General features: G+C 35.9%; 2 protein-coding genes across 2 annotated transcripts in view; both read left to right on the top strand.

Moving 5' to 3' along the window:
- Positions 1–3295: 3295 nt before the first annotated feature.
- LOC145955527 (receptor-like protein 15) overlaps positions 3296–20572 on the top strand; it is a 21154-nt gene continuing 3877 nt past the window's right edge. The window contains exons 1-5 of the mRNA XM_083070364.1: positions 3296–4678; positions 4771–4917; positions 6059–6205; positions 6341–6415; positions 6773–6841. Coding sequence (XP_082926490.1) covers positions 4510–4678; positions 4771–4917; positions 6059–6205; positions 6341–6415; positions 6773–6841 — 607 coding nt within the window. The 5' untranslated portion in view covers positions 3296–4509. The remainder of the gene's footprint in view (positions 4679–4770; positions 4918–6058; positions 6206–6340; positions 6416–6772; positions 6842–20572) is intronic.
- On the top strand, positions 3382–3864 carry LOC145956034 (receptor-like protein 14). Its single transcript, XM_083071590.1, has one exon. It carries the CDS (start codon positions 3382–3384, stop codon positions 3862–3864), a length of 483 nt encoding a protein of 160 aa, XP_082927716.1.

Below are 20572 nucleotides of genomic sequence, written 5' to 3'. Positions count from 1 at the left end.
ACCCTTAGCACCTATTCACCTCAAATATCCTATTCATTGAAGTATTTCAACTCCCTAAGCTCTGAAACAACCTCAAATTCACTCAGAAAGACCAGATTTATCTTATGTTCCTATCCTTCGATCTCCTACCCATCTTATTCCTTTCCATGCAATACTCACAACTCACCACAATATGAAATGCAACATGTGTCAACACACAAACAAATATCACTTTCAGATATAGATGCTTGGAATAATGAGTTGCATGCCATAATACTTCACTTAACCAAGATGAGGAGGAAGGTGATCAGTCTTCTTCCCTCTTAATACTGGTTCAGTATAATGGTGTACAATGCATCATTCACCAAATTCATGCACACACATGCCTATACAAACTATCAAAACATCAACCTCTCATCTCATACTATAAAATCACTATCATGCTTAAATAACTAATCAAAATCACATTAACATACAACATGCATAGAAGTAAGTACATTCCAAATCCACATAAATAACATATACATACATACATATATACTAAATAACTTAGTATTTTCCATGGTGTTACAGAGATTGTCTTGCTAGAAACAATTTTATGTCGGTCCTTGGCGATGTCTGACGTAAATTTACATCGGTTAACTTAACCAACGTAAATTTACATCTCCTGCATTGACGTCAGACTATTTTACGACGTAAAAAGCCTGAAATAACAGACGTAAATTCTATATTTTGCACTAGTGACTTCTTGACCCTTTGTAGATAACTCTTTTTGAGATGTTCATCCACTTTTAAGATCAAAAACTAACCCCACAAATCTCAATGACTTCATTCTATAACACTTCACACGATGACACTTCCCATAACTTCTTGACCCTTTGTGGGTAGCCCTTTTTGAGATGCCCATCCGCTTTTAGGATCAACAACTGACCCCACAAATCAACACAAGACTTTTCAGTGTGCTTTGTCCTTACTTGCATGCTAGATCTCGCATTCCTAAATTACTCCAAGTCAAGCACGCTTAGTTGTGGAGTTCTAATAAGATAAGCTACCGAAACGTTACATCTTATTAGTATAAATGGTACAAATTAATTCTTTTAAGTCATATTCAATTATACAATCTCATACTTGTACAATTTCTGGATTCTTCTCATTCTAGTGTGTCTAAACTGTTATAAAAATATAATAATATATAATAATTATATTATATTTAAGTATATTAACCAATAATAATAATTATATTATATTTAATTAGTTTTTATTTTTATATATACTTACTTTTATAATTAACAATCTACTTATTCCTATTTAAAATTAATATTATGATACAATTTAAATTATTTATTATAAATTAAAAGTTTAAATAATAATTTATATATTTTAAAATATTATTTTTATAATTTATAATGATAATATTATGAATTTGGTTTTTTAATGGTCTTCACTACTGCTTCTGTTTTTCTATATTTGTTGTCCAGTCAAGATACAGGTGGATTTCATCATTATGCTCAATTGTTGGATGGTGAGGTCATGAAGTATTATTTTTTTTGTTTTTCCTAGTGATTTTGGTTGGCTTTGTTTGTTTTGGATTACTTTTGACCTAGTTTTCTTGGTTATACCTTATAGGTTACTTAAGAAACTAGATTTGTCTATCTATTTTTAGTTATTTTTTATAACTATTTATTGGTTGGAGTACTCCTTATATTTCTATTTAATATATTTCATTTTGCTTAGAAAAAAAATGATAATATTATGATACATTGTCATTTTGATAAAATTGCTAGCAACTTGAGCTACAAAATGTCTTTTGCATGTACTCGCCATATGTCAGTTGTCTAGTTGCATCTCCATCCATATACTTGGGTCCTCGATAAATGAAAAACAACATGGACTTTGATAAATGAATAACACATCTCGTCAAAGCAATTAAGTTGATCATTGAAACTCATATTGAGAAGTATAAAAGCCATCCAAGCATTGACACAATGACAAAATCGAAGATAATTATTATGTGAAGTAGAGAGCCCACAATGGTGTGAGACCTGCCATAACCTCGAGGGTAGGGGTGTCCAAAAGATCCAAATTAATCTAAACCAATCCATAACTGATTTGATCTGTATTGAAAAATTTGATCCATTTTGAAAAAAAAAATCGAACCGAACCACTTTATAAAATCGGTTCAGTTATCCGATCCATTTTTACAAAGTGGATCGGTTCGATTCAGTTTAGTTTTAAAAAAAAACTAATCCATATATAAGTAAAAAGTGGATAACTACACCATACCAAACCGATCCAATTTTAAAAAAATCGATCCATATTTTAAAAAAATCAAACCGATCTACTTTATAAAAAATGGATCGGTTAACCGATCCACTTTTATAAAACGGTTTGGTTTGGTTTGGATCGATTTTTTCAAAAAACCGATCCATAAACACCCCTACTCGAGAGCATAGCCCTTGATGTCTATAGAAAATTAATTGAATTACCTTTGTGCTCATTTAAGTTTTTTCTTGATTCTCTTTTTATTAATATTATCTATGTGAAACAATTCACCAACGTTTTTTCATAACTAAAAATTGAACCTAAGGAGCTCAAGGCTTAAATCACAAAAATATATTTAATTCTTTAGTAAATTATATAATGAATTAACAAAAATGTAACAAGTTTAATTGAAGATAATTATCACAAAAGTAGAATAATTTAAAGTGTATGGATACATCTATCTCTTTACATCAAAATAACTACTTACTTAATGTTATAATTAGAAAATACAATACAAGAAAATTGACTTATAATGATGAATATAAATTATTACTAAAGTTGAAAATTTGCAAATAAATATTTTTTTTATATATTTATTTATGGACAATCTATTTGTCCGATACGTGAGTTATATATAATAATGATTTTGTAAATTTTCCTTACAACTAAAAGTTACCTATACTAAATATTTGTAGATAGAAGTGATTTTTACTAATAACTATAAACATTATACATATTCGTTTCCTCGTAAGTGATAAACACTAAAATTTGACCACCACTTTGCAAGAGTTTGGTACTTTTTCAAGCTTAGCATTTTTTTATCCACAACCGGTTCTAACTTTGACCATCCATCACAAGACAATTTCCGCATAGGGCGCGGCCAAATTAATTACTACTTATCGGGTTGGTGTTGAAACTAGTAACTTTTGTCAAAGTTGCTTTTCACAATTCCACAATAACATTTTTCAAACGTGTTTCGGAGGAAATTTCTTGCAATAGAAAAGTCATGAGAGAATAATAATTGAAGGTGGGTGTGGGAACTTGAAGGAGCTATGAAACCAAGACCAATATGAATATCACTTATTATATATAGGCATAACAAAAGAAGAGAGGTAATTTGGGTTCAACACTAGTAACACAATGAGGTTGGCTTTGGTTTTGTGTTCCCTTTTCTATTTTGTGGCAGTGCTAATGCAAATCAAAGCATGTAATGGCTGCGTGGAGAATGAAAGAATGGGCCTCCTTGCAATCAAGTCCTACTTCGTTGCACAAAGTGGGGAGATTGCGGAGAGTGAATTGGAATCATGGGTTGATGATAGGGCCAACATTAATTGCTGTTCCTGGGACAGAGTCAAATGTGGTAATTTCTCAAAAGGGCACGTGGTAGAGCTATCTCTCAACGGGTTGCAAGACTATGAGAATCCAAGTTTGATCTTAAACTTTTCTCTTTTTTCTCCATTTCAAGAGCTTCTTAGCCTCGATTTATCTGGTAACATGTATGATAACTGGATTCACAATCAAGGTATGAATCTATTGTCTCATCATGCATGTGATCATGTGACACAGTCTCAACTACAATCACTCATGTTATTTCAATATTTCTCATCTATTTCGAATAATTAAAAGAAAGAATCAAATGTGAGGTATGAAACATGTATAAATGAATAAATTACGAACACACTCCTTGACGTTTTAAGAAATTAAACACAGATCTCTATTTTTTTTCTGTCCGCTCTTTATTATCACTACAAGAAATGTTACATATAGTGACATACAAGAAATGTTACATATAGTGACATACAAAAAATGTCACTATAGGTACAATATATGTAAGTATATGTCCATTTAACATATAGTTACACACAATTTTAGTGTTGATTTTGAATGAGATTTAAAAACACATTTTGTGTGTTACTATAGTCTATACCCACACTTTTTAATAATATACCAATATATATTGTAGTTATTGTGTGAGTAAAAGTAATTTTTAGTGACATGTATAATGTCACTATAGAGTGTCTGTCATTATATGACAATTTTCTTGTTGTATTTAAAAATTATTACACTGATATTTCTTTAGACATTACATTAACTTTCCTTAGTATTATTTGAAACGATTACACCAAGACTAAATTACTGAAAGTTCTAAAAAAAAGGGTAAATGAGTAATCATAAAATTTGAAAAAGTAATTTACTCTATATAAGTTCTATCTAGCAAAAAGAAAAATAAGAAAAAAGTGAAAGATATATAATTTGCATCACACTCATATGTACCCTAATCCTGTTGAAGGGTTTTCAGGTTTGAAGAAGTTGGAAGCCTTGGACCTTTCAAGTAATTATCTAAATACCAGCATCTTGCTTAGTTTGAAGGGATTGGCATCACTGCGAACTTTAAAGCTCAATGCAAACTTGATGCATGGTTCTTTCCCAGCTGAAGGCAAGTATATTCAATTGCTTAATTTCGTACCACCAATTATTGATAGCATATGTTATGACCGCTCAATAGTTCTCTATATCTTAATTTTGAAGGATTTTCAAGTTTGAAGATGTTGGAAACCCTAGACCTTTCAAATAATTATCTAAATACCAGCACTGTACTAAGTTTGAACGGATTAACATCATTGCGAACTTTGAAGCTCAATTCAAACTCGATGTATGGTTCTTTCCCTTCTCAAGGCAAGTATATATCTAAATCCTGCTTTGTTCTTTGACGTTGAATGATTGATCTCGTATATAAAATTTGTACAATATTATAAAATTCAAATTTCAATTAAGACTTTGATTATTTTAACGTGTTATTTGCTTTCAACACATATGTCTGTCAACAATTAAATTATTTAACAATAATATATAATCGAATTATTTTAAATTTGGTAGACACAATTTCATGAAAAGATCACTGGATTTAATGTATATTTACAGGATTCACTTCGTTATTTCATTCACGGCAACTTATGATTTTTTCTATCCATTAATTATGGGCAACTATACACCAACGAATGAAGGTTAGGTTTAATAGAAGGGCACTAGTCTCCTACAATGTCACAAACCAAAGTTTAAATTCATGTTGAAAGGGATGTTTACATTTGGTCTTTGACCATTTTTCGTCCAAGGATTGTCTCCAAAGAGGATACATGTGAAAAATAAAAATTATGGACAATTAGTGATATAAAATCAAAACGTTGACAGGATTTATTTATTTTAAAAAATCAACAATAATTATCACTTGTTCACTTTCTAAACACTACTTAAACTAAAGTATCGAGTCTTAAACAATTATATATTTTAAAAATTGTAATGGAAGTAAAACCCCATAAGGTAAAAACATATTAATTCATATTTTTTTTTTAAAGAATCACCTCTCTTGAAATTAAGTTGCTAGATGCAATTTTTTGAATTTAAGTTATTGGTTAACATGAGAGGAAATGGGTCTATTTAAAATTTGAAAATTAAAAGGTAAATTAGTTAAATGGTTAATTTAAGTAAATTCACTTAATTAGACTTGAATTAATCCGAGTTTAAAATAATTTTTATATATTCAAAGTCATAGTATGAAAAATCAAAAAGATTAATAATTAAATAAATGAGATTGTATAAAATAAAATAAATTTAGTCTTCTGGGTTAGTTAGTGGTACTGTGACCCCGTGCCCCATAGTGCAGAGTGCAGACTAATTTCTACTTTCTTTTGCAAATTTTGATTTTTTTTATAAATATTTTATTAGCACAGAAAAAAATAAATAAAGGGTCACGCTGCAACTTTCTTTCTGCATGTTTGAAAACCTACTGATGCATATTAGCTTTGTAAATATTTTGAAGGATTTTCAAATATGAAGAAGTTGGAGAACTTGGACCTTTCACAGAATGCCCTAAATAGCAACGTGTTATCAAATTTGAATGATTTAGTATCCCTACGGACTTTGAGGCTGAATTCAAACTCGATGAATGGTTCTTTCGATGCTCGAGGCATGAATCTTAATTTAACTCTATTTTGTTCCTGCAATATAGTTAATGATGAACTAAATTTAATTAATTGACATTTTCCCTCACCGATCGATAAAAGCATTTTGATACCTTTTTCTATGCATTTACTTGTGACAGATTTTGTTAATTTTAGTCAGTTGGAACTATTGGACTTAAGCTATAATGAACTCCATGGCACACTAAATACTGAAGGTATATTATTTCATCTTTGTTATGGATTGCATTTGAAATAGCTCACTTACTTTGAGAAAATATTTTTCTGTTTTCATGTTTTGTTTCTATTTTTAATTACAAAATTGTCTATTTTGTTTTTAAATATGTGCACAGAAACGGTGAAAAAAAAGTTCTTTCTATTTCTGTACTGAAATTTAATAACAAGAAACACATTGAAAATAAAATCTCAATTTTTTAGTTAAAAATAAAAATAAAAATAAGAAATGAAAATAATAGTTAGTTTTCTTCCACATTTTAAACTTACAAAATACAACTTCTTTAAAGATCATGAATAAGTTGCCTCAAAATCAATTTTTTTTTTTTTTTGTTTTGCAGGTCCTCAAACCTTGAAAAACTTAAGGGTGTTAGCCTTAAGTGAGAATGAACTGATGGGCTCAATTCAAGGTACCACTAAATTGAATTTTCGTACGCACACAAATATAATTAAATTTTTTAGTAACAAATAATTAAAAATTGTTAATTTAATATATTAATTATCTTTAAAGATCATTACTACTGTTCTAATAAGATTATTTGTATATATAAGTCAATATATGGATACTATAAATATCAATTATCTCATATCGTTTTTTTTATGACTACTTTATATGCATGGATAGCATGAGTATCATGTTTTTAAGAAAATAGTAAGTATCTTAATATACAATTCATAGATATTTATAATTTAAATATATAAATTAATAGAAAAATATTTATAAGTATAAGGGAAATATGCATACAATAAATTTAAAGGTATAAATAGAAAATTATAAGTAGTTTGGATTTGGGGGGAGAAAAAACATGAATTTAAAAAAAATGTACAAAAAATAATTTAAAAGTGTGTAACTCCTTCATACTCTATAATCATAGTCTCAAAAGAGCAAAGGATGCTTAAAGATTTATTATGAGATATTGAAAACCGGGAAATTTTTAAAACTTAAAATGCATTTATTTGAAAATCAACATAATATTCAAAATATCTTGACTACATAGCATTTTTATTCTTGATATATATATATATATATATATATATATATATATAACTTTAGAAGTAAATCTATCTAGACTTACTTTATTCAATAACTTATGTTCTACATTAAATTTTAACGATCCAACCGTTAAATTCAAAGTTCTTAATGCATAGATAAAGTCTATAAATTTTAAAAAAATTTAAAAATTATTTGATATTTCATTTCATTAATTTAAATTGATGGATAATTATAAAATTATTTTATACATTGATTTGAATTAATAAAACGAAGTATCAAATAATTTTTGAATTTTTTAAAAATTCACTGCAAGAAAAATGCAAATTTTTGACAGACATAATCTGTCGGTAAAAAGGAATATCCACCAAAAATTCTCTATTTCCAACATATTTTTGACGAATTTGCATTCGTCGGAAAAAGGGGCATCAGAAAAAAAATTCGTTAGAAATAATTTAATCTGTTGAAAATTATTTGAAAATCTTTATATGATTGCAACAGAAAAATCCATCAAAAAATGTTTGTTTGATTTTAATAAATTTATTAATATAACAGTCCTAATATTTGGTTTCTCAAGCAGTGATTTAAAATCCGGATCGAACTGCCTGGTCGGACCGGTTGGATCGGGAACCAGTGGTCCAGCCGGTCCGAATCTTAAGTTGGATCGGTTATGCAGTCGACTCGTTTTAAATCGGATTTAACCGGTCAATTTTTCAGTTCAGCGGTGAACCGATGGGTCAAACCGGTTCAACCACTTTTTTTCTTATTTTTTTAAAAAAAAATTAAGGGACCATAAACCACAAAAATAATAATGAAAATTAAATCTCTTAATGGAAAAGCAAAGAGTCTTATTAAATATAACAATGACTACTTGTTCTAATATATATGTTTGTAATATATACAACTTAAATAACTTTTATAGTATATTATTAATTTTAAATTATATATTTAATAATATAATATCTATGTAGATATACATATATTATTTTGTGATATCAATTGCAAGCATATTATATATGTACATATTATTTATATTTTTAATTTGTATTAATATATAGTTTAACATGTAATTTTTTATGTATTTTTTTACAAAATAAAAATAAACATAATTTTAAATAAGATAGAAAAATTGAAATTTAAAATAAGAAATGAATTTATTAAAATTTATAAGTATAAAATATATTTAATATGAATATTTTTTAATAAAAATAAATAAAAATCGAGTCATGCGGTTCAACTAGTGACCCACCGGTTCAACCTTTGACCCACTGACCCAGTACCTTAACCGGTTCGATGACCGGTCTGGTTTTTAAAACTATGCTCTCAAGGATTCTATTTCACGACAACTCACTATTCAGCGTATTTTGTCTTTGCTTGCACAATTTTTGGAAAATTTTCCAGAAGGTCACACATCCCTATATTACTCCAAGTCAAGCACGCTTAACTATGAAAATCTGATGAGATAAGCTTCAGAAAAACAAATGCATGTTGGTAGTATAGATAGTATAAATTAATTCATTTAAGTCATTTTCAACTATACAATCTCATACTTATATTATCTTTGGATCCCTCTCATTCTAGTGTGTCTGGACCATTATAAAAATTTAATAATATATAATAATTATATTATCAATAATAATAATTATATTATATTTAATTAATCTTTATTTATATATATACTTATGTTTATAATTAACAATTTACTTATTTCTATTTAAAATTAATATTATGATACAATTTAAATTATTTATTATAAATTTAAAAGTTTAAATAATAATTTATATTTTTTTAAAATGAAAAGGGTTATAATAACACCGGTGTAACTTTTACTAAGTATTATATCGCTCAATAACTTTATATTAAATGTGAATTTTGTAAATCCAACCGTTAAAATTGAACAACAACTTGAAGGTAATCAAAGTATTCATATTTTAGTATATTTTGAAATGTATATATTACGTCAATTTTGTTTTACAAGAATGCAATATCAAATTATCTTGAATTAATATAAAATTTTGTACATATGATGTAAGAGTAAAAAACTTTCAATCTAACGGTTAAATTTACAAAATTCACATTAATATAAAGTTACACCGGTGTTATTATAACTCTTCTTTTTTAAAATAATTTTTATAAATTAAATTTTAAAATTTAAATAAATTATTAATTAATTTAATATATTTATTCATCTTAAATCTAAGAAATAAAATTGAAAAAATATATTTATCCTTGTTTTATTTTCTAATTATCAACCATTAATAAAATACTAATTTAAAATATTATCTAATTATATCATAATATTTTTATATCAAATTTAAAACTAGATATTAGTTATACAAAAATATCAAAGATCATATAGTAAATTATCAGTGTAACGACCTGGCTAGTCACCACACCCAGCACAACAAACCAGCGTCACTCAGAAAAGAACAAGTATATACATATAAACATCTAGAATATATATACACAAGATCCAAATATGGGCTACAAAACTGAGTAAACAAAATACATCCAGCAACGCTACACTAAGTAGCTAAAAATAGCAAAAGAATAAGACTCCATCTTCCAGCTGCAGACTCACTTCAGCACACCAACCTAACCCTGCTCTACTCCCATACATAGTATGATCATCGCAGTCCAAACCACATGGAAACAACAAAGGGTAAGCTAGTGAAAAGAATCAGCATATAAAACATATATAAGAAATATGAACAACTACAATCATCAGCACATCATCAGCATAAACAGCAGTAAACACACAAATGCGTCGTCACGCATATCAACTAGATGTGGTCGCTTGTAAGCGGTATAGCTCGACCTGGCCCCTATATCGTGGTCGTTTTGTACACGTGTGCCTCAACCTTGCCCACACACGAGACCACTAAGAACTTAGAGGAAAACAGCAAGTTACCACTCCAAGGGTCAGCTTTCCAGGGAGGGTTTTCAACAAATTGGGCTCTAAGAGCACCACAGCCACTCAATCCACACAATGGGATGAGGAATTTCGAAAAACATCTCCTCTAGTCCTAGTGATCAACAGCTCAGCCTTACGGCCTACAACAACTCAGCCTTACGGCCTATAGAAGTTTATATCAGCATACAGCACGACACAACATTCCAGCAATAACAGCATACAGCACAGCTCAACATTATACAACACAACTTAAACATCATAATTTAGCATTATCATCTAACAGCACATCAATATTCATTATTTACAGCTCAGCTCCACATATAACAACATCTATCAACAATTTCAGCATAATTCAACACATATCAGCATATAATACAACATCTCATCCACACCCGGCGCACTCATGGTCGCGCCCGGTGTGGCACAACCAGAGAGCACCAGGGCTCAAACGCGCCCGGTCGCCTGGCGTGTTAAGAGGCAGAGACCTTAAAAGGTCTCACCCGCCTGGCATGTAAACCCGCGCTCGGTGCAGGGTAAGTAGAGACTTCCCCAATGTCTCACGCCTGGTGCAATATCAATTGCGCCCGGCGCCACCTCTGGCAGAGACTCCCAAGGAGTCTCCACGCTTGGCGAGACGTGGTCACGCCCGGCGCCACACTATAAGACTAAAAAACATGTCACATACTGATATCGCGCCCAGCGCGGTCCCACCACGCTCGGTGTGGGCCATCCAGAGGCTCACATTCTCAAGTTCGCCTGGCGCACACATCTTTGCGCCCGGCAGGCTTGCCCAAATGAAGCCCTCTGGTGGTCACATGCCCGGCGCCAAGAACTACGCCCGACGTGATACCCAGCAACAACTCTCAAACTTTCAAAAATCTCTTCAAAACCTACAAAAACAACCAGGAAATCCACATGCAAACCATCCAAAAGTTCACATTTTCATCAAACATCAATAAAAACACCTCATTTCCAACATGCAACCTCAAAACATGAAAATCCCAAGTTTTCACCCAAAACCCCGAAACCCCAAAAATGAAATTTCTTCAATCTTAGCCAACAATCATCCAACATTAAACCCCTCATTAGTTTCTAAACTCATCTCCACACAATCCAGCAAAAACCTAGCTTCCCTTACCTCGGTGAAGAATTCCGAGCTCCGGGAAGAAGACAAGTTTGAGCGGAGAAGAAATGGAGAAGAAGGAGAAGCTTGAGAAATCAGTCAACGGAAAAGGAAACCAACTCACTCACCACTTGTACCTACAGCCACCAAGATCACGACAAGGAATTGAGAAAGAAATGAGAAGTGAGTGAGAACAGAGAGTAAAGAAGAGAGTGAGTGAAAGTGAGGGGAGAAAAGAGAGAGAGAAGGGGTCTCTCAACCTCCCCAACAATAAGAGTTTTCATCCCCGAAAACATACTTACTTGGGAATAGAAACGAAAATCGCTCCCTACACTACTGCTAAACCTCCCAAGTAGCCTCACAAATAGCTGCATCCCACAACACCTTCACCAGAGCAATGGACTTGCCCCTCAACTCCTTTAGCTTATGATCAACCACAGCTACCAGCGACTTCTCAAACGTTAGATTCTGCTTCACCCGCACATCATCCAGCTCCACCACATGACCAGGGTCATGAACATACTTCCTCAGCTGGGATACATGAAATACATCGTGTAGGTTTGAAAGAGACGGTGGCAAAGCCAACCGATAAGCAACAGGATCCACACGCTGTATGATCTGATAGGGACCAGCAAACCTCGGTGTCAACTTTCTTGCCTTTAGTGCTCTACCCACACCAGAGGTCGGGGTCACCTTCAGAAACACATGTTCCCCTTCAGCAAACTCCAAAGGCTTATGCCTTTTGTCAGCATATGATTTCTGCCTACTCTGAGCAGTTTTCATCCTCTCCTAAATCAACTTCACATTCTCAGTAGTCTGTAGGATTAGCTCTGATCCCACCACCACTGACTCACCATCTTGATACCAGCACAGAGGAGTCCTACATCTTCTGCCATACAAGGCTTCAAATGGCGCCATCCCAATATTAGCATGAAAGCTATTATTGTAAGTGAACTCAACTAGCAGTAGGACCTCCTCTTAACTTCCCAAGTGGTCTAACACACAAGCCCTCAGCAAATCCTCCAAGGACTAGATTTTCCTCTCTGACTGACCATCCATCTGCGGATGATAATCAGAACTCAGCTTCAGCTTCGTGCCTAGGGCTTGATGTAGATTCTGCCTAAATCTGGAAGTGAACCTCGGATCTCTGTCTAAAATAATACTGGAAGGCACCCTGTACAACCGTACTATTTCCCTCACATGCAACTGTGTCAGCTTCTCCAAGGACCACGATGTTGACAAGCAAGAAATGTGCACACTTGGTCAATCGATCAACAATCACCCAGATAGCATCACTATTCCTAGCCGACCTAGGCAACCCCACAATGAAATCCATAGTGATACTATCCCACTTCCATTCTGGAATCTCCATCTGCTGCATCAAACTACTCGACTTCTGATGCTCCACCTTCGCCTTCTGACAGGTCAGACAGGCCGCCACATATTCAGTTATCTCCCTCTTCATACCAGACCACCAGAAAGTCTTCTTGAGGTCTTGATACATCTTAGTCATACCAGGATGTATGCTAAGTCTGCTCTTGTGGCTTTCCTCCATCACAACTCTCTTCAGCTCAGCATCATGAGGCAGGCAAATTCTGCCCTTGAACCTCAAGATTCCATCTTCACCCAGCTCAAAACCAACAACCTTCTCGGTACCTAGCAAACCCAGAAGCTTCACCAGCTCAACATCTTGCAACTATTTTAGTCCAACCTGCCTCAAGAACTCACTAGTTATGGTAATCATCCCATAACTAATGTGATCCTGAGCTAACTCCACATAGAGATTCAAATCTCTGAACTCCTCCACCAGCTCCAGCTCTCTCACCATCATACTAGACATGTGAATGGATTTCCTACTCAGTGCATCTGCCACAACATTGGCCTTCCCAGGATGATACATCAACTGGAAGTCATAATCCTTCAGAAACTCCATCCACCGCCTCTGCCTCATGTTTAGCTCCTTCTGATCAAACAGGTACTTCAGACTCTTATGATCACTGAAGACGCTGAACCAAGCACCATACAGATAATGCCTCCATATCTTCAAGGCAAACACAACTGATGTTAACTCCAAGTCATGAGTAGGATAATTCTTCTCATGGTTCTTCAGTTGCCTTGAAGCATATGCCACCACTTTCCTGTTTTGCATCAGTACACACCCCAAACCCTTATGAGAAGCATCACAATACACATTAAAAGGTTCACCAAAGTCGGGTAACACCAGCACAGGAGAAGTAGTCAACCTCCTCTTCAACTCATCAAAACTCCGCTCACAGGCATCTGTCCAAATGAACGGCTGCTCTTTCCTTGTCAACTGGGTTAGAGGCGCTACTATCTTGGAGAATCCCTCAATAAACCTTCGATAGTAACCCGCTAGACCCATAAAACTCTGAATATCAATGACAGTTCTTGGACGCTCCCACTGCAACACCGACTCCAACTTAGCCGGATCAACAACAATCCCCTCAACTGAAATAACATGTCTCAAGAACTTCACTTCATCCAACCAGAACTCAATTTTTGAAAGCTTAGCGTACAGTTGCTTCGCCTTCAAAATCTCCAACACCAACCTCAAGTGCTCTCCATGCTCCTCCACGGTCCTTGAATAAATCAGGATGTCATCAATAAACACCACCACAAATTTATCCAAAAAGGGCCGGAAGATCCTGTTCATGTAATCCATGAACACTGCCGGGGCATTGGTCACACCAAACGGCATCACAACATACTCATAGTGACCATACCTAGTCCTGAAAGCAGTCTTCGGTATGTCACCCTCCTTCATCCTGATCTGGTGATAACCTGACCTCAAGTCAATCTTCGAGAAAATTGATGCTCCCTTCAGTTGATCCATTAAGTCATCTATCCGAGGAAGTGGATATTTGTTCTTAATGGTCAACTTGTTCAACTGCCAATAATCAACACACAGTTGACTACCTCCATCTTTCTTCTTCACCAACAGCACGGGAGCACCCCACGGCGATACACTCGGCCGCACCAACTGCTTTTCCAACAGGTCCTCCAACTGACCTTTTAGCTCAACCAGCTCAGCAGGGGCCATCCTATAGGGAGCCACCGACACTGGCCCCGTACCTAGAACCAAGTCGATGCTAAACTCCATCTCCCTAGAAAGAGGCAACCCATGCACCTCATCCGGGAACACCTCAGCAAACTCTCTTCCCACATCTATCTCAGCAATGACCCTTTCGGTCTCCACACTCATAGCAACAAGCAGAAGACAACACTCTGCCTCATCCCTCAACAATGATTCAGCTTGAACAGCTGAAATCAACAGCTCCTCCTCTTCTTGAGGAAAGATCAGCCTCCTATTGGCACAATCTATAAGAATACGATTGGCAGACAACCAATCCATCCCTAAGATTATGTCAATTTCCACCAAAGGTAAACAGATCAAGTTCACCTTATACCTCTTCTCATTTATAATAATACGACAGCCAGCACACAGCTCAGAAGCAACTACCGAAGCAGAAGCGGGCATCGACACTAGCAGTCTCAACCCTAAATCACACACCAAAACACTCAGCATAGCAGCACAAGCATAAGAAATAAATGAATGAGAAGCTCCAGAGTCGAAAAGAATCATCACATCCTTACCAGCAGCTCTACCCTACCCCTTCACAAGATTTGAGGAAGTAGAAGCTTCAGCCCCAATCAAAGCGAACACTCTACCAGCTGTAGTAGGTTTGTCACCCCTCTGAGCGTCTCCTCTCTGAGTATCACCCCTCTGAGCACCCCTCTCCGGTCTGTTCCTGGCAGGACAGTTGGTCAACTCATGACCCATCTGATGGCACCTGAAACACCAGCTCTCCATGTGTGGAAAATCCCTGACAAAATGGGGTCCAGCACACCTGTAGCATCTAAGAGTGGCACCTCCACCCTGTCTCCCACCTCTAGCAGCATCAGTAGGTTGCCTTATGACAGGACCCCCTTGTTGTGGTTGGGGCCTATCATATGGCTTCCTCTGATTTCCTCCTCTCTTGGACCCAGCTGGTCACTCAGCAGATTTCATCACACGGTTGCCAGCTTCTAACCGCTCAACAACTTTTGCGTTCTCCACCAAGGCCGGAAACTCGGTTATGGCCATAGGCACCACCACCCTCTTCAGATCCTGTCTCAAACCCTCAACAATTTCCTGCATTTCCAGGCCTCAAAAATAGCTTGCGAGTAGAAACGAGCCAGGTGCTCGAATCTCATCGCATACTCAGATACTGTCATCTCTCCCTGGTGCAACCGCATGAACTCAGCCTCTTTAGCGTGCCTCACACTCTCCGGGAAGTACTTCTCCAAAAACACCCTCTTGAACACTCCTAGTCTACTGCAACACCTCTAGCAGTCAGCATATGATGAGTGCCCCTCCACCAATGCTCAGCCTCTCTAACTAGCATGTAAACAACATATGCCAGCCTCCTCTCTTGAGAAGATCCCAACACTGTGAAGATCTTCTCCAGCTCACAGATCCAGTGGTCAGCCACCTCTACGTCTGCATCTCCCTTGAACTGTGAAAGATGGCATTTCCGGAACTCAGCTAGATCCCGGCTCTCCTGTGACCCAACTGGTCGTGTTGTACTAGCTGCAGCTCTATCAGCGTCCATCTTAGCAAAATAAGCATTTTGCTGCTACATAGCCATAGCCATCATCTCCATGGCACGGGCTATCTGTTCCTTGGTTCTAGTCATTGTCTACAAAAGTAACAACACCTTCAATATCCAACAACTAAACCAAACAACAATCAACAGCACAACAATCATCAAAGAAATCAGCACAACACAGAGTTCAGCACGACAAAAGCCTAAAGGAACCATCCCCAAGGAGTGTCCACTATACTCGAACCAGACTCTAATACCACTAAAGTGTAACGACCCAGCTGGTCACCACATACAACACAACAAAACAGCGCCACTCAGAAAAGAACAAGTATATAAAAATAAACATCTAGAATATATATACACAAGATCCAAATCTGGGCTACAACACAGAGTAAACAAAATACATCCAGCAACGCTACACTAAGTAGCTAAAAATATAACAAAAGAATAAGACTTCATCTGACAGCTGCAGACTCACTTCAGCACACCAACCTAACCTTGCTCTGCTCTCATACATAGTATGATCATCGCAGTCCAAACCACATGGAAATAACAAAGGGTAAGCTAGTGAAAAGAATCAACATATAAAACATATATAAGAAATATGAACAACTACAATCATCAGCACATCATCAGCATAAACAGCAATAAACACACAAATGCGTCGTCACGCATATCAACTAGATGTGGTCGGTTGTAAGCGGTATAGCTCGACCTTGCCCCTATACCTTGGTCGCTTTGTACACGTGTGCCTCGACCTTCACACAGGACCACTAAGAACTTAGAGGAGAACAACAAGTTACCACTCCAAGGGTCAGCTTTCCAGGGAGGATTTTCAACAAATTGGGCTCTTAGAGCACCACAGCCACTCAATCCACACAATGGGATGAGGAATTTCGAAAAACATCTCCTCTAGTCCTAGTGATCAACAGCTCAGCCTTACGGCCTATAACAGCTCAGCCTTACGGCCTACAACAGTTCAACCTTACGGCCTACAATAGCTCAGCCTTACGGCCTACAATAGCTCAGCCTTACGACTTACAGCAGCTTATATCAGCATGCAACACGGCACAGCATTCCAACAATAATAGCATACAGCACAACTCAACATTATATAGCACAGCTTAAACATCATAATTCAGCATTATCATCTAACAGCACAGCAATATTCATTATTTACAGCTCAGCTCAGCATATAACAACATCTATCATCAATTTCAGCATAATTCAACACATATCAGCATATAATACAACATCCGCGCCCGGCACACTCATTGTCGCGCCTGGCGTGGCACAACTAGAGAGCATCAAGGCTCAAACGCGCCTTGCAATACCTATTGCGCCCGGTGTGCTAGGAGGTAGAGACCTCAAAAGGTCTCACCCGCCCGGCGTGCAAACCCGCGCTCGGCGCAGGGTAAGCAGAGAGTTCCCCAAGGTCTCACGCCCGGTGCAATATCAATTGCGCCCGGTGCCACACCAGAAGACTCAAAAACATGTCTCATACTGATATCGCGCCCAGCACGGTCCCACCATGCCCGGCGTGGGCCATCTAGAGGCTCATATTCTCAAGTTCGCCCGACGCACACATCTTTGTGCCCGGCGGGCTTGCCCAAATGGAGCCCTCTAGTGGTCACGGGCCCGGCGAAGAACTGCGCCCGACGTGATACCCAGCAGCAACTCTCAAACTTTCAAAAATCTCTTCAAAACCTGTGAAAACAGCTAGGAAATCCACATGCAAACCATCCAAAAGTTCACATTTTCATCAAACATCAATAAAAACACCTCATTTCCAACACGCAACCTCAAAACATGAAAATCCCAAGTTTTCACCCAAAATCCCGAAACTCCAAAAATGAAATTTCTTCAATCTCAGCCAACAATAATCCAATGTGACACCCTTACTACCCCCAACACATATATAAATAAATCTTGTAAATAAATTACAGAATAAAATATTCAACGTTAGTAAAAGGGTTCACATAAAACCTTCGTAAATAACCAAAATAATTAAAAATAAAATTTAGAAAGTAAAACTTGAGAGTTTACAAATTGCTTTCAAAAGAGAAGTTATAACTCTAAATACATATAAGAATTTATCCTAGAATTCTCTGCCCCGATGTCACAAAATTAGAGCACACCCACAACTCAACGGTTGACATTCTAGATGCCACTCAAAGTTGGATCTTCCTCACCTAAAACATCCACAAATTGTACGGTGAGAAAAGAAAACATTTATATATAAAGCACACAAGGAAATCCACAACATCATTTCATCATAACTTGGAATGTTATTTACAAACATTTCTATAGATATATCATCATTCTATCAATCATTCATCTTCACATCTCAATTCACAATTACACCAGTCCATCACAATCCACACAAATATTACAATTAACATTATGCCAAGGCCACGCCACATCTAACACAAGTGATACGGGTTAATTGCCTCACTCATCCCACACCATGTCAGGGGCACGCTCGTCCTCGTAGCATCACTTACCCAAGGTTCATCTCATCCCTGGTCATTAGTGTGAGGAACCACAGTCACATTACAATCCACACAAGTCTTGCAATTAACCCTATGCCAGGGCTGCCATATTTGACATAAGTGATGCATGTTAATTGCCTCACACATCCCACACTATGTCAGGGGCACGCTCATCCTTGAAGCATCACTACTCAAGGTTCGTCTCATCCCTGGTCATTAGTGTGAGAAACCACAATCACAATCATAATCATATCCACACAACATCTCATCTCATATCTCAATTCCATATTACGTATACAATTCCATATCACATACACAATAAATAAGTCCAACAAAATAAGGGTTTACACACTCCTCAAGCAATTCACATCTATATCATCAATTCTTATCAATTAACATAACAATAACAGTCATAAATTAATAAAATAATTAATAGAATTATCAATTTAATATAATTTTAACATAAATAGTAAAACCCCCAATTATTCCAAAACCTAACTCACATGCACTTTTCTATAGTTTCATTCTCCCTCTCAGATCATCATTCTTACAAATTAAATATATATTTCTAATCCTCAACACATATAGAATCTAATGGGATCATCAATTTCTCAAACAGAAATAATCCAATTTTTCCAAAACCTAACTTACAAACACTTTTCTATAATTTCGTTCTCTCTCCCAGAGTATTATTTTTACAAATTAATCATATATTCATAGTCCTAAATATATACAGAATCACATAAGACGAATAATTCTCCAAACAGAAATAATTATAAAATTATTCATAATCCTAAGGGACTCTTCCTCTACCCAATTCCCTCATGTAACTCTACATATAAATAATTCGCTTTTCCCTCGTACCTGGATAAACAGTAGCTGAAACTAAAACAGAGATCTCCTTGGTCTCCTCCTCTAAGTGCCTCTCGGTCTTCAGAGAGTGTAGAAGGAAAGAAGACAGCAAAGAAGAAAAGAAGAGAGAAGTGAAAAGTGTGCTTTTGAGAGTGCTAGAGTGCTCTATTTATAGGACCCGATGTCTCCGGAACGGCCTGTTCCAAATCCAGAACGGCCCATTCTGGACCCTTAAAACACGAGTAAAAATCACATCCATAATGGCCCGTTCTCAAACCAAAATGGCTCGTTCTGGGTTTTGCATTAAAAACTCTCAACGGTCATAATTTGGAACGGCCCGTTCTATAACCAGAACGGCCCGTTCTCAATAAGGTTTAAAGGCCATTTCTGAAATCCGGAACGGCCCGTTCCCAACTAAAAATCATAGCCAAATTAAATAGTTTGGAACGGTCCGTTCCAATTTTGGAATGACTCGTTCCAGGCTACCAAATGTAGGTCTATTTAGTAATTTGAAACGGCCCGTTTCAATTTCGGAACGGCCCGTTCCGGGCTACTAAACCACCTTAATTGGGCTCTTGGCCCAGTAAAAATTGGGTTGTTACATCCAACATTAAACCCCTCATGAGTTTCTAAACTCATCTCCACACAATCCAGCAAAAACCTAGCTTCCCTTACCTCGGTGAAGAATTCCTAGCTCCGGGAAGAAGACAAGCTTGAGCGGAGAAGAAATGGAGAAGAAGGAGAAGCTTAAGAAATCAACCAACGGGAAAGGAAACCAGCTCACTCACCACTTACACCTACAACCACCAAGATCACCACAAGGAATTGAGAGAGAAATGAAAAGTGAGTGACAACAGAGAGTAAAGAAGAGAGTGAGTGAAAGTGAGGGGAGAAAAGAAAGAGACAAGGGGTCTCACAATCAATAAGATTCTAGTTAAATAATTTAAAATAATTAATTTTTCAAATATATTGTTTGCAAATAATTTATTCCAAAGCTAATCAATTTTTTCTATATTAATTATTAGTAAAATTTAATAACTTTTAATTTAATAATTAGATTGATGAAATTCAACATACACTATGAGTTATTGAGCGGACTAACTTTACTAAGAGTTACTTTATGAGTCATTTGATTCCTCCTCTCTCTCTCTCTCTATATATA

Source organism: Cajanus cajan, chromosome 3, assembly GCF_000230855.2.
Source record: "Cajanus cajan strain Asha chromosome 3, NIPB_CcT2T_4, whole genome shotgun sequence".
NCBI classification, from domain to species: domain Eukaryota; kingdom Viridiplantae; phylum Streptophyta; class Magnoliopsida; order Fabales; family Fabaceae; genus Cajanus; species Cajanus cajan.
The sequence above is the reverse complement of the archived record's forward strand: the minus strand, read 5'-3'. Positions and strand labels throughout refer to the sequence as shown.